This window comes from Neophocaena asiaeorientalis, unplaced genomic scaffold, assembly GCF_003031525.2.
Source record: "Neophocaena asiaeorientalis asiaeorientalis breed wild unplaced genomic scaffold, Neophocaena_asiaeorientalis_V1.1 scaffold78, whole genome shotgun sequence".
Taxonomy (NCBI): domain Eukaryota; kingdom Metazoa; phylum Chordata; class Mammalia; order Artiodactyla; family Phocoenidae; genus Neophocaena; species Neophocaena asiaeorientalis.
The window spans coordinates 12,095,447-12,109,820 of record NW_020175018.1 but is presented as its reverse complement, the minus strand read 5'-3'; the positions used below and the strand labels follow the sequence as shown (position 1 = coordinate 12,109,820).

Sequence of the window (14,374 nt, the reverse complement as noted above, 5' to 3'; positions counted from 1 at the left end):
TTAACTGAATGTTCACCTTTCTTCCAGTGTCAAGGGGATGACTAAAATCCAGGCACACCCCTTATCCCAATGTGAGGTTGAGAGAAAATGCCGTGTAGCCCAAATATTCCACGGTCAATCCAATTAAAAGCGCACAGACACGGAATTGTGGGCTGTCTTGCATGTTGGCCCAGGGTGGGGATGGGGTGGGGCATGTGTAGCATCATTATTCACCCAGGCACCACTGAAATCCTCCGTTTGCTACGTCTTCTCCATCGGACAGTCTCTTTGCTGGCCCCAGACGGTTCCCTGCAAACCTGCTCTGTGACCTGCTGCAGACTCCAAGAATTGGTGCTCCAGGACCTCTCCGTGGGCTGCCCATCAGGCCGCTCTCTCACCTGTAGTTCCCCAGAAGTGAGCCTTTCCAGGGGAAGACGTAGCTTCCAGGGTAGGTGGGGATCTTAACCTATGTGGGGGAAGGCTTCCGTCTTCCTCCCCTCTCTTTATCCTTTTCCTCTCTTGGCAGAATGACTTCCTGTGTCTACTTGATCCTCCACCTTCTCCCCACCCCTGCAGCATGGTCTATCCCTGGGCTATAGCTTTCCATTGGCCAAACAATGACGCAACCCAATTTATAAAGCCAGACAAGGTCCAGACGTCCTTTTCAAGTGTTCCCTCTGTTGTCCACTGCCAGTCCCAGGTTGCCACATGTTCCCCCGTGGCACTGGATACCTGGGGGGTGGTGTGGGGTCATCGTCATTCACTGCAGCAGGTGTATCACGCCGTCACCGAGTTCAGGTTCCTCCAAGAGGGGGCTGCGCTGCCCTCTGCCCCTCCATCCTCCACTCAAGAAGGAACTGTTCTTGATGACCATCTTGGGTTTGCTGTCCAGAAGCCCACGTTCAGGGCTGGTGGGAGTCTGATGGTCCTCCAGGTCGACTGCCCCGGGACCCTGTCCCTTTCGTCCATCAGCCACTCCTCTTTAGGTGACAAAGAGCTGCAGCATGTGCTTGGTCCCCCAAGTCCTCGAACGTAATGGGTCTCAGCCCATTCCCCACCCAACCCTCGTGACCGATGATGGTCACAGGCCCACCCCACCCGCACCACGAGCCGTGGCTCAGAGGTCCCGACACGCTCAACTCCCAGCCTACAGGCCACACTGACTCCTCCCTCTCTTCACGGCTGGGCATGACACCACGGCACGTCACAACCCCATGCTTGAGCAGGCTGTGCAGAGCGCCAACAGACTGCCTCCAGGGACGCTCCCCCCCCACCCCGCCCAGCTGTAACCGGGATCGCTTATGAGTCAGGGCGGGGTCTGACGGTGAGCATCTCTGTGCCCGGAGGATGTCTCCTCATTTGATCTGGATTCCCGCTCTGAGCCGCCGTCTGTTTGGAGTTGGAGATGGAGCCTCCCTTGGCAGAGCTGGATCCTCCGGCCCCTCATTCTCCACCTTTCTTCTCATGAGCCTTTGTTCCTGGTACCCCAGGACAGTGTGTGACGACAGTGGACTGTTCCACAGACGGGGCGATGTGGTTGGTGCTGCTACCGTCTCTCCGTCATTCTCTCCGCTTCTTTGAGACACTCCATGGCTGCACACTTAACAGACGTTTGGCAGGACTGACGTTTGTCGACAGAGAGCTTTAAGTCAGCGTCTTCCAACCAGTCTAGGCTTTTAAGCAGTCTTTCCTCACGCTCTCCCTAAAGGATTGAGGTGCTCCCAAGGGCAGTGGACTGCTGGGGGGAGCGCAGGGACGCCGGGGGTCACAGGGCGGCTCACGGGAGTCACTAGTTAATGACCGCTCCTATGTGTCAGGCCATTGATTGTCTCACGGGAGCTTTGTTTCGGCACCGTCATCCTCCCCGGAATGGGGAACTGAGGCTCAGGGATGTGAAGACACTTAACCGAGGCAGGAGCCAAGCAAGTCAGGATGTGAACCCACAGTTTTCAGGGCGGGAGAGAGGCTGAGTTGTCGCATGGGGAGGAGTCCACCATGGGGGCGGGGTCCTCGTTTGGAGCCAGCACCATGTGGGCGGCTTCCTGGCGTTCCGCTCTCACAGGCACCCCTGGGCGGGCTTTGTCAGTGTCTGTGAGGCTGGATGGCCACAGATTTGTAGACCCTGGATCTCCTGGGCTGGGGCCACCTCCCAGGTCCCTGGTCCCTTGACTCCCCCGATGGAGTCTTCTCCTGGTGGTTCTGGCTGCCTGACATTTAAGAGCAGCTGCCATTTATCGCCCGCTCCTCAGGAGGTGGCTAAGTGCTTTCACACACCGTTCCTCCCAGCTCTGTGAGGGGCGCTGCTCTCACCCTGTCTTAGACGAGGAAACTGGGGCTCAAGGAGGTGAAGCCACCCATTGGCCTGTCACTAGGGATGGAGACACAAGTGCTCACATAGGGAGGATGTCTTTTCCACATGAGCCAAGGGCCTGCATCAGTCAAGCTACTCCAGGTAGGGGAGGTCAGAGCCTGCTCCACCTGGAGCCTGGGGAGCAACGCTGGCTTTGAAGTGCAGTGTGATGGTGACTTTTCCCCAAGGCCAGCTTTTAGGAGACTATAGGCAGGGTGGTGGCCAGCCTTCCCTCCCAAGGCAAGCACTGCAGGGCTGGAGGAGGGCTGCGACAGGTGGGGCGGCTCTGGCTGGGCCCAGGCGGGCTAGCATCAGCACAGAGGAGACAGGATCTTCAGCCACTGGAACCACTTCCAGTGCTCTGAGAAGATTTGTTATTTGAACGTTCACGGCCAGAAAATGCAAAACGAGTGGGCAGTGGTATCTGGTGAACTCCAGAAATAAAGGCATTTCTCCACCCGACAGGGGGTCCCAACTCCAGAGCCACAGACACCTTTCCCAGCAACATACTGGGAACAAGTGGCTGAACAGAATGTATCCCAGGAGGGCCATTCTACTGCTCCCTCTCAGGGACAGATCTTGAGGAGGATCTGGGGGAAGAGGGCTGCAGCAGGCCACTCTCCTCATGGGGAGTCTGGTCTGGGGAAGCTGTGGGCTGGCAACCAAGTAGAACGCCTCAGTCCCAAAGCGAGTTCAAGAAGAAGAAGAAGAAGAAAAAAAAAAGAGAAAAAAAAAAAGAAGAAGAAGACGATGATGGGGATGATGACGATGACGGGGATAGGGTGGTGACAATGAGGAGGATCAGATGATGGGATGATGGTGATGGCGGGGAGGATGGGTACCAGGCAACGTGCTAAGCAGTACTCGTTCACTATCCTATTTAATCACACAGTACTGTGGGGCAGGCACTGTTCTTATCCCCACGTTATAGACAAGGAGTCTGAGGCTTAGAGAGGTGGAGTAACTTGCCCAAGATCACAACACAGGGAAGAGGAAGATGGTTGGTGCCGTTAAGGTGGAAGCAGCCAGGGTCCTGCTTAGGCCAACAGCATCATAAGAATTCAGACTGGCTGAGGCAGGTCTGAAAGGCATCTTCTCCTCAGTAGTTTTCTAGGTACACATTAGGCGGTAGGTATCTTGGGGGTTAAATATCAGAAAGCCCTGAGTCTCTGTTGCTGGTCCAGGAGTGGGGAGCAAGGAGAAGTCTTGGATAATAATTACATGAGGCCTCAGTAATCTTGTCTTAGCAGAAGTACCAGTCCCCCCACCATTCTTCTATCTCAAGTGCACAGAGCCCCTGGTGGGAGTGTACCTGTGGAAGGGTTCAAGTGATGCTGTTCATCAACAGTGTCCACCTGTACCAGCAAACCCTTGCTGGGAAGCCGTCCCATTGGACCAGGTTTTGGTCCTTGCCGCTACCTAATGACTTACCCTCATCTGCAGGCAGGAAGCTGCCACCCTAAGTTCTGCTGGGCCTGGGATGTCCCTTCCTGCAGTACTTGTTAAAGGACTTCTGCTGTCTGGGAATCACATTTTTCTCTGGGTAGCGTCCCTGATCCACCATGCAGCCATATCTGCACTGCATGCTTAGCTGAGGGGACAGAACCACCCTTGATCCAAGCCAGGTCAATCAGGTTTTCTCTCTTGGCAATTAAGAACCAGATTCGAGAGGCTGACAGTCAGGCTCTGTGGCTCGCTGAAGCTATAACACGGAAACTTGGGAGCTATGAGGCATCAAGCTTCCCCAGTGTGAGCTGAGAGGTCTAGAAATCTGGGCTGCAGAAGGAGAGGAGAGCATAGCAGGTATGCATAGAGAAGGGTCAACACCAGATGGAAGGAGGGTCCTGTCCACCTTCTAGGACCTGACTCTGAGAGGTTGTAGGTGCCGGACAGAGAGCTTGTGGGCAGAGATTTCTCAGCTACCTGTGAAGCCGCAGCAGCTAGCAGACAGGGCCCAGCCCTTGTCTGTCAGGGTCCAAGCACAGGATCAAGCAAAAGGCCAGGGACTGTTGCCCGCTCTTCTCTCCCAGAGGGGCCTGAGCTCCTGGGTGGAGCCTAACTCACCAGACGTCAGTGTCTGATGCTGACAACAAGGCAGGAGATGTCACCTCTGGGGGAAACCAAAATCAGAAGCTTGGCACATCGCCCACCTGGGCTGCCACCCAAGGCAGAGCAGCAGAATGGAGCAGCGGGATGGACCCGGGGAACCAGACTGAGGGGTAGGAAGGGGAGGGCCACCAGCCTGGGGGGTTCCTGGGCCTCAGCCACAGGGGACGGGGGTGGGGCAGTGAGGCCCTCTGTGAGGGTCACCCTGAGAACAGCCACCCTCATGGCTGCACTTCAGTTGAAGTGGACCCCTTGCCTCCAGGATCACCCCCAGAACTTCGCCTCCCTCTCCTAACATGCCACAGAGTTTGGGGCCCAAGAGGCACCCTTGAACCCTGGCAATCCCAAGGCATCTACCAGAGCCCTCTGACCTTCTCCAGGAGGAAAAGGAGTGTTTTAAAGATTCTGACTTGTGGGTAGCAGGCCTGGGGCTCCGCTGCCATGACTCCACTTTCCTGGGGTCTCCCTAAGGACGCTAGAAGATTTCATAGGCTAAAGACAGCACAGTGCGGAAACTGTGTCACCCAACCTCCTCTACACCCCAGAGCACCTATAGGCCAACTGTCGACAGCACCCTCTTAAAGGGGCCTTCCCCGCAGTTCAGAGTCACCCTGGAGGCCAGCAGGGCTGGCAGACACTTGCCTGCACTGTAGCCCGTCCACCCCATGAGGACTGAGCTGCCGTGTGGGAAATTTTCTCTTCGTCCCACCCAGCCTTAGACTCCGGGATCTCTTGCTTGCTGGCGAGAAGGTCCTACTGAGCGAAATTCATACACATCCCAAAGTAAGTTCCCCGCCAGGAGCACCTGCACCTATGCATCCCGTATCTCCTGTGAGCATCCTCCCTGTAGAGCTGGGGAACCTGACGCTCGGAGAGCTTGAGAGACATGCCCAAGGCCCCTGAGAGAGTAGGCGGCCCTGACCTCAGCCCTGGCCACCCCTCCACCCCCCAACGCTGCTGACAGTGTCCAGAGGTCACGACGACCTCTCTCTGCAGAGGCACGTTCAGAACTTCAGAGACCAGGCTCACCACGGAGCCCACCCCTCCTGCAGAGACTCAGGGACACGCAGCTTCCCTGGGCCACCTCTCCCCTCCTTGGACACGACTCAGGCCTCGCAGCCTCCTCAGGTCCCAGGACCCCCCTTGAGGGCCCACTGTGGTCCTCTTCACCCAATGTCCTCGGCTTTTGCTGAACCAGAAGCCACCCACGAACCCCCAGTCTGACTCGGGCCCCCCTGCTGGCTTTCCCGTCGCGTCCTCTTCGTGACGCCCTGTGCACCTGGCATCGTGGATTGAATCTCTGTCTCCCACCTGGTCCGTCCGTGAGCTGTGACCGGCCCCCCGATGCAGCTCGACCTCCCCAGGAAGGAGGGTGAACAGCTCTGGTTCTGAGGGGGCTGCTGCATTTTCCTCTCCTGCTCCCTTTCCCTCTCCCACCAGAGGGGTTTCCTCCAAGGACCCCTCGGCCTCCTAGTCTCTCCGCCACCCATAGTTTGGCCTGTCTGTCACGTGAGAAGGCCATTCTGCACAGCCTGGCAACGTCAGACTAGAGCAGAAGGATGGCTGAGTATTTCGGAATGAACTTTGTGACGTGCTTTCATATTTCACCCCTTAAAAAGTGACCAGGAAACATTTCTGATTACATCCTCTTTTAGAAAGTTAAATGTTGTTTTTTTCCTGGGTGAAAAAGAAACATTTACCCATTGTAGAAAATTTGGAGAATACAGAAAAAGAAAATAAAGAAAGTCTCTCAGTAACTCTACAAGCAGAGACAACCAAGAGGAACGGTATTATGTACCTTCATACATACACACATATGTGTTCATCCCCATCAACCGCTTCACTCTGTAAAAACCTCATTTAAAATGTTTAACTCCTAGGCTGAGGTTCTTGTTCTCACTTCAGTGCCAACGCAGGCGTAAAGAAGCAGCTGTTACCTCTTACCGACAGGCCCGACTAACGCTCCCCGCTCCCCGTGCCGTTTCTGAGGAGGCTGAGGTTTGCTTGAGGCCAGCCTGGTGCAGCGTCCACAGTTCCCACATTCCACTTCATCCAGGATGCACTGAAAATGCCTTTCCGGGGCCACCTCCCTGCCTCCCTGGGAAAGCAGATGTGACACAGGGCTCTCCTGCCTTCGTCCCACTCCCAGGACCAGGTGAGAAAACACCAGGTCAGGGACGTGAGGGGCGTCCCACCCTTGCCCCCTCCCCTGAGACTCCGGCCTCTGGCTCCCCAGGGCCCTGACCCAGGACCACCACTCTGTCCTCATTCTGGGCTCTGAAGACAGGGAGGGTCTTTGGGGGCCCCCTGGGGGCTGAGAAATGACCAGCACTGCCCAGGGTCTGGCCGCCTCAGGGCTCCCGTCTCTTCCCGTCCCTCCTCAGCCCACGGGCCCTGCGACCTGCTGAGGCTGAGCTGGATGAGGGACAGGAGGGTGAGAGCAGCGGCAGAAGGCCCAGCAGGAACAGTGGCTGGGTGCGGCCACTCTGCCAGAGAGCAGCCGGGCGGGTCCCGGGACTCTGGGGGCTCCAAAGCGGGTGCTCTTTAAGGCTGGCCACTTCAGGAACCACTGGGCACAGCCTGAGCTCCAGCTGCCACCCAAGGACGCCTGGGGGCCACAGGACTGAAACGTCCAGGGGAGTGAATCAGGGAAGGCAAACTTGCAAGATGGGCCACACGATCCCACCCTTGGCCAGACAACGAGAACCGTCCTACCTGCCTGTTCACAGCAGCACAAAGGCTGACTACGATGTGCCCTGAGACCAACAGAGGGGTGTGTGCCGGCGGCTGGGTCACTGGCCTGGGCCTCCGGGCCCTGCGTGCTGGTATCTGGCTCCATGTCTCTTCCTGGCCAAGGCCAAGCTTGTCACCAGGGCTGGGGGGCTGGTGGGCAAGTCAGTTGAAGGTTGTGGCCTGTAAGCTTCAGGGCTGTGGGGCAAGGTGCTGCCCCCCTCTCCCAGCCTGGCCTCTGGGGACTGGAACAGACAGGACCTCTTCCTCTGTGGGGACTGGCCCAGCCCTCTCCTGCACCTTTGTCTCTGGTTCTGACGCCACTGTCCACCCATGCACGTGTAAAGATGCAGGGAGAGCGGGTTCTTACAGCGTTTGCTGGGAACAGCGGGCAGGGGGTCTGGGAGGGGAGGTTCCTTGGGGGCAGCCGCTGGTCTCTGGGGCCAGGAAGAGTGAGGCCCGGCTCCCGGGGAAGAGGGAATCTGCTCCCCTTCAGTGAGCAGGGGAAACGTGGCCTGCGGGAGGCCGGCGTGGACAGAGGTCCCGTGGGCCTGGGCTCTGGGCGGGCGGAGGTTAGGAATAAGGAGGCCCAGGCAGCAACAGGAACGGTGGTCACTGAACTGTGAGAGAAACGAGTAACATTTTACAAAGATGTTAAAGCGTGTGAGATAAATCCCCTCCAAATCTCCCGTGGGGTCTTCAGGGAAGTCTAGAACGCTCACATGCTTTTGAGGGAGTGGAGTCTTTCTGGGGGACATGAGAAGAGGCCAGTGCAGGATGGAAATGGAGACTGGAGGCTGGGCTGCGGGAGCTGGAGGCCGAGGGGCAGCTGGCGTCTGGGTCTCGGAAGGTGCCAGAGGGGACATCCTAGCCCCGCCGGCATCCTCCAAAGCAGGAGGTCTGTTCCCCTCCGCAAGAAGGGGCCGGACTGGGAGCGGGGTCCCGAGGAGGTGAGGGACAGGCCATTCTCCTGGCGGTGGAGCTGGACACCTGCACAGACCAGCTGTCTGTGAGACCAGCGCTTGCCAGAAAGCCCACCCAGAGTCCTGTTAGAGACATTCAGATGGAGAGCGGGTCTAACGCTAGATCCTAAGTGAAAGAGACAGAAGAGAAACGCTACAGCGTTTGGTGTTCCCCAAGTGGAGCACAGCACCGTCTCCCTGAGCGGGAGTTCTCCCACCACCTTCCTTCCTGGTAGCTCTGATCTCAGTCGTGGGTGGTTAGTAGGAACCGTATCTGCCACCCTCAGTGACTGGCAAGGTGTCTGGCAGGGAGCAACTGCTTAATAAACAGCTCTGAATGAATGAGTGAACGAAGGAATGAACGAGTGGACACAAGGAATGGATGAGTGAACGAAGGAATGAACGAGCCATGAGCAGGTCCAGGTGTGGATACTATTCAGGATCCATGTCCTCTCGTTGGCCCGTGGTTGGGGAGGTGCTGGATTCTCCGTAAGCCCCCTTCCTCAGGGCTGCCCCAGGAGTCCCCTGACCGGTGCTGAGAAAAGGTCAAACTTCTGCTCGTCAGATCAGAGTCTGCCCCAGTGCCTGTCTGGCTCTCACCCCTCCCTGGGGTGGGCAGGGAGAGGGCAGTGGGGCCCGTTTGCCTGTGCTCCCCAAATCAGAGCAAACATCCCTCCAGGAGGCCTGCGGCGGGACAGAGGGAGGAGCTCCGAGGGCTCAGGGCGTCGTCCCTCCCCCTCTTCAGCCCCCTACCTAGGGTTTCACGAGGACAGATGGACCGGCTGACCGACGTGGGGCCAGTCCCTGCAGTGTCGCAGCGGCTCTGGACAAGGCATGGTGGTGATGAAGTGGGCCCCATGATCGGGGGAGGTGGACGTGGGTCAGCTCTGCCCACCAGGGGCGGGTGAGGCGGGACCGCCACGCCACCTCTCCATGCCTTGCTGTCCACAGGCACGAAACAGGGACATTTTACGAGTAACCACCGCGTAGCTAGGTCTGAGGATTGGGAGAGACCACGACAGTGCCTGGTACACAGGGAGCGCTCAGCAAAGCTCACTTATCCCCACATGACAGCACTCTGCCCTGTAGGGACGGCCGGATTCACCCCTTCTCTGGTCGTTTATGATTGTGGAGGCTGAGGAGACAGGCGGCTTCAACGCCAGAGGAGGAGTGTGTGTATGTGTGAGAGGCATGTGTGTGCCTGCATGGTGAATGTACACCCAAATTTGTGTGAGCGTATGTGAGCGTGCATGTGTGTGTGTACACACACACGTACGCAGAGGGTGTAGCGTGTGTGTCCGTGTGAGTGTGTGTGCCTGTGCACACAGGCTAGTGGAAGGGCTACTCTGAGGGACGGTGCAGACCTGCCTCTGCATCACTGGGTCTCCCTGGCTCCCCTCAGAACTTAAGTCGCCACGATGCCCTTCACCTTCGGCGGCGCCTAGGCTGTGGGAGCTCCCTGTGCAGAGTCCCTGTCCTCCCAGAGCCCACCTGGTGCCTGGCGCAGAGGAGGCAGCAGCAAGTGGAGTAGGTGCAAGGGGTGAATCCCCGGGGCAGACGGGTGGGCTGCAGGGAGCCCAACCCCGGGCCAGGGTCCCCTTCGTTCACCAGTGCCCAGCATGGCAGGTGTCGGCCCAAAGGCCCGAGGCCACGGGGGTGCAGCGCACTCAGAGCCCACCAGGCGGAGCCACAAGCCCATCTCCAGACGAGGCCCGTTCTCAGGCGTCTGGTTTCCAGAACCCTCATTTCAGACCAAATCTGCACCCAGGTCTCCTCGGGTGCTGGCCTCAGACTCCCAGGCCAGCTCTGGACCAGGTGATACGCGAGGCTGCCCAAGCAGGGGCTGGGACGCCCGTCCCATGCCCATCCTGCCCAGCGGCCTTCCTGCCTCGGCAGCCCCGCCCGTGGGCTGCGCACGCTGCCCTGCCGGAGCCACAGGGCAGCCTCACCAGGCTGGGTCGCCGGTGAGCTCGGGGGGGCTGGTCTCCAGCGACCCCCCTGGGAAGGAGGCCGAGCAGAGGCCACACTCACCTTGCCAGCCCTGAAGACATCTCTTCACTAAACTCTGAGCTCTCACTACTGCCTGCAAGAGGAACACAGATGGATGAGTGCGGCGGCCTCGCAGAAGAGGGCCCACCCGGAGCGGCCCGTTCTCCTGCGTCACCGGGCCCGGGCCCTGACCTGCACAGACGTGCCGGAGGAACAGCTTCCTGACCCTGTGTCTGTCAGCGTGGCTCAGCGTCTGCTTTGCTGCTGCTATTTCTGACTCTCAGCCCATCCCGTCCCGCTGTTTCCTGCCCCTGAGGGTGGGTCCTCCACTCCCTTTCCTGCCCCTGAGGGCTGCAGCTGCCTGCCCACCAGTCGTCTGGGGTCTGGGCCCTTAGGCCTCTGTCTTGGCCTGGCCTGGCTTCACCACCGCCTCCCTTCTGGCCCAAGTAAAACCAGCGTCAAACAGGCCTCACCTGGTGAAGACAGGGGCCAAACGAGCACACTTCTTCCTCCGAAGGTCAGGGCTCGACTAGACGCTGGTCAGGGAGCAGCTGCCTAGCAGCAGACAGAGGCCCCGACGGAGCGCCCCTTCAGATCCCGGGCAGTGTGCACACAGCGGGGCCCAGCCCTCCCCCAGGCCTGCCCCTGTGGCCGACTTGGACTCTCCAGGGCCCGGCTTCAGCCACGAGGACAGCAGAGAGATTTTCTCGGAGAGGCCTGGGTTCCACACTCTTTCCCTGGGCTGCCTGCTGACAACACAGCTGGGCAGTGCGAGGGGGAAAAGGAGATCTCAGGTCCCTTGGGAGTTACAGGACGGAGGGGACCAGTTCAGCTCCAGACAGGGCACGTGCACATACGGCAACGTGCTCCCAGCCTTTCAGCTCCAAACGGAAAAACATGTGAGTTTCCCGAGTAGAAGAGCCGAGAACCAAACTGCCTGGTGATCTCCCGCCTGGATACTGGACAGCATTGCGTCTGACTCAGTTTTCTGTCTCAGGAATAGAAAGGCCTGGGCTCAGGCGCAGCTCAGAAAGTTTCCTGGATGTAAAACAGCCGCTCTGCTGCCCAGCTGAATGCTCTTGGGCCAGCATTTCCCAGACCGGTTCCTCAGAACCCCATCCCAGAGGACTCTCCAGGGAAGATGGTTCCTGCCCAGATAACGAGGGAACCTGCAGACTCCGCTCCCTTCTGGGAGACCCACAGAGCCCACAGGCACGTTAAAGTCCCTGGGAAGAGACCTGCCTACGTGGTTTATCCCAGCCTTTCCCCAACACACAGACCCTGAATTCTTTCCCCAAGGCACACCCATGAACCGCAGGCTACACTGTCCTAAGCCGGTATAAACTCCTGACCGGGTCCGAGTGGGATGACCTCCTTCCTGGACAGAAGGCAGACATGGACCTTGCTTGTCACAGATTTTCCAGGAGGTAGGAGACAGCTGCCCCCTGCAGTGGCACTGCCTCGGAGACGGGCCTCATTTCAGGAGGACGTGGGATGTGAGATTCCTGCCCGATTGTCCTGTCCGCACCACCCTCTTCCGTCCCATGCCCAGGGGCCCTCCACCCTACAGGCCTCCGACTAACCTGCTGCCAGCCCCGGGAGGGCTCCCTGTTAAGGGAAGTAGACAGACACACAGACTACAGAAGCATGGGCACACCGAAAGGACACGGCCAGTGGAGAGTACACTTGTCTGACAGCAGAAATGACCTAGGTGACCTGGTCAGGTGACCTGGACACTGCAGCGGGACAGACCTGTGACCAGAGCTCAACACCATCCTCAGCTCTGACCCCTCCCCTCCTGGCCCCAGCAGCTCAGTTTCTGTCCTTCCATGGACATAAGCACCATTTCTGGCTGAAGTTCAGACATATGCTTTCATCCTAGATCAGTTTTTTACCCTCCCTCACTCTGGCTTCTCAGTGTGAAGACAGGGGCACAGTGAGCACCTGGTGGCCGCCCCGCTGCCGTCCCTGGGCAGCACCTCCTCCTCTGCCCTACGTGCGGGGGCCATGGCTCCCCAGGGATGGAGCCCCGCGGGGGCAGCGACCAGGCTTCGGCAGTTGCCGGCCAAGGATGGCGGGTCTCAGGTCCTTGTCCAGCCTGCCTGCCACTCTCAGGGCCACCAGCAGGATGAGGACAAACCCAGGGCATTTCGTGAAGCCTCGGAGGCCAGGAAGCAAAGGCCTCCCTAGCTCTGGTGACGCCTGTGGGGAGCCCCCTCTGCAGGGGGTGAGGGGCCACCAGGCACTGCACGGTGACAGAGACAGACACACGCCGGGCTGTGGCCCACCCGCTGTGGTGTGCAGGCCGGAGACGCTTACCGAGGGCGAGTCCATTGGTGACGGCAGAGGAGGAGGCGAGGGCGAGGCCCCTGCGGGGGCTGCGCGACTCCAGGACGCTGTCGTCCAGCAGGTGCCTCGCTTTCTCCGATGGGAATGTCGCACTTTTACTCTCAACTACACTCAACTGACACATCATACTGGAAAATGGAAAGGAAGAAAGAGGCAAAGCTCCTTATCTAGGGAGTGACAGTGGTTACACCTGCCCTGGCGTCCAGAGCAGACGGCGCAGCTGCAGGAGAAAGACCTCCACCCAGAACTGTGGTCTAAGTCCAGGCTCTGCCCTATCTCCCCGTGTGACCTTGGGCAAGTCACATCCTTCTTCTGAGCCTCAGTTTCTCCATCTGTCAAATGGGGCCTTACGATACTTGCCCTGCCTGTCTCCCAGGATGACTGTGAGGCTCAAGTGAGCGGATGGTGCTGGTGAGCCATGGAGCCACACAAGCGAAGGGACAGTGTGACCCTGCGGTCAGCACATCTGGTTCTGGAGGCACAAACCTGGTCCAAATCCTCACTCCAGCCTTACTCCACTGCAAGGTACTTCACCTGTCAAACCTCACCAGCCTCGTTCTTACAATGTGTATCATATAGCGCCTAGCTTGGAGGCCTCTCACAGGGGCTCAGTGAGAGAATGCTGGACAGGCATGTAGCAGAGCATCTAGCACAGAGCAAGCCCCAAACACTTGGAGAGCAACCCTTTCTCCTCCAGCCTGTGAGTGACTCCAGGACTGGTCTGGGCTGGTTGAGGCTTGTGTCTTAATGGTGGAAGGAAGGAAGGAAGGAAGGATGGAAGGAAGGAAGGAAGGAAGGGAGGGAGGAGGGAAGGGGGGAGGAGGGAAGGGGGGAGGGAAGGGAGGAAGGGACCCAACTGCTCAGGATTCTGTGCCCGACACCCTGGGGACATGGGCATGGCTGCCCTGGCCACGCTGAGGACCATGCATGTCCCCCAGCTGTCAGCCCCACACAGCTGGGTGAACCAGCAGCAGGCTCACTGCTCTGCAGGCTTTCTGCAACAATTCGCAAGCAGAGACTCTAAGCCCCAGTACCCAAGCACCACGAGACACCTAGTGCTCCCTGGATGACAGTCATGGTGTCCACTGGACTCTAGGGTTTTCCACAAGGAGGCACTAACCGAGCTTGGGCAAAGCTCCTGGAATCCCTCCACTGTTTCCCTGCCCTTCCCCGCACACTTCGTCCCTTGGCTGCCGAGCCCGTGAAACCCAGTCACCAGTTCGCAGACGCCCCCACTCTTCCTGAGCGCGTGCCAGGCCTGAGGAGAGGGCACCAGCCCGGGGCGCCGAGAGTGCCCGTCAGTGACTCCCAGACAGGCAGGGGAGGGCCCGGTGGGCCGGCATTCCCAGCAGCCCTTCAGCCCATGCCCCTCGCTCAGCCCAGTCTAGACCCGGGGAGCAGGGGGTGCTCGCTCAGTCACCCACTTGTTGCCCAGGCTGTGGCTCTTCCTGTGTCTCGGAACTGGGGGCGTGGGGAGGCTGCCAGCCACAGATGCGTCAGGACAGGTGGGCCGCCGGCTGAACCTCGCAGAACTGGAGCCACCGGCGGGGGCTGTGAACAGAGCAGAGAGAGTGATGGTGGCGCTGTGGAGGCTCAGGGGAGGGGGGCCGGGTTTGGGGGAAGGCACCTGGCCCGGCTGTCATGGGGGGCAAGGTTCTCCCACGTCCCGTGGGCTTCCACTCGCGAGACCCTGACCCCTCCCTCCCTGCTTCCAGGCTGACAACCGACCGTCAGGAGGGCCAGTGTCCTGCTCTGCGTGGTGGCCCCCTGACCGGGCAGCCCTGCTGCTCATACGGGGGAGAGTGCCGTGGACAGACGTGGGGTTGGACGCGGGGGTCAGCATCCGGCCTATTTCCCTGCGGTGAGACTCTTCGGGTGGCAGAACTGAGCCCTAACAGCGTGACTTCTG

At 59.2% G+C, this 14,374-nt stretch overlaps 1 protein-coding gene across 15 annotated transcripts in view; it reads right to left on the bottom strand.

Annotated features, from left to right (window-relative positions):
* Positions 1 to 14,374, bottom strand: part of RALGPS1 (Ral GEF with PH domain and SH3 binding motif 1) — a 273,494-nt gene that overhangs the window by 14,239 nt on the left and 244,881 nt on the right. For 9 of the 15 annotated variants that reach the window (XM_024762460.1, XM_024762461.1, XM_024762463.1 and 6 more), the window contains exons 13-15: positions 13,890 to 14,016; positions 12,436 to 12,593; positions 10,159 to 10,210 (exon numbers count right to left, since the gene is read on the bottom strand). The exons of 1 other annotated variant lie outside the window; for it this stretch is intronic. In XM_024762460.1, the coding sequence (XP_024618228.1) occupies positions 10,159 to 10,210; positions 12,436 to 12,593; positions 13,890 to 14,016 (337 nt within the window). Of the gene's footprint in view, positions 1 to 6,066; positions 7,786 to 10,158; positions 10,211 to 10,543; positions 10,878 to 12,435; positions 12,594 to 13,889; positions 14,017 to 14,374 lie in introns of those variants that run through there. 5 more of the 15 variants (XM_024762466.1, XM_024762471.1, XM_024762469.1 and 2 more) reach the window with 4 other exon arrangements.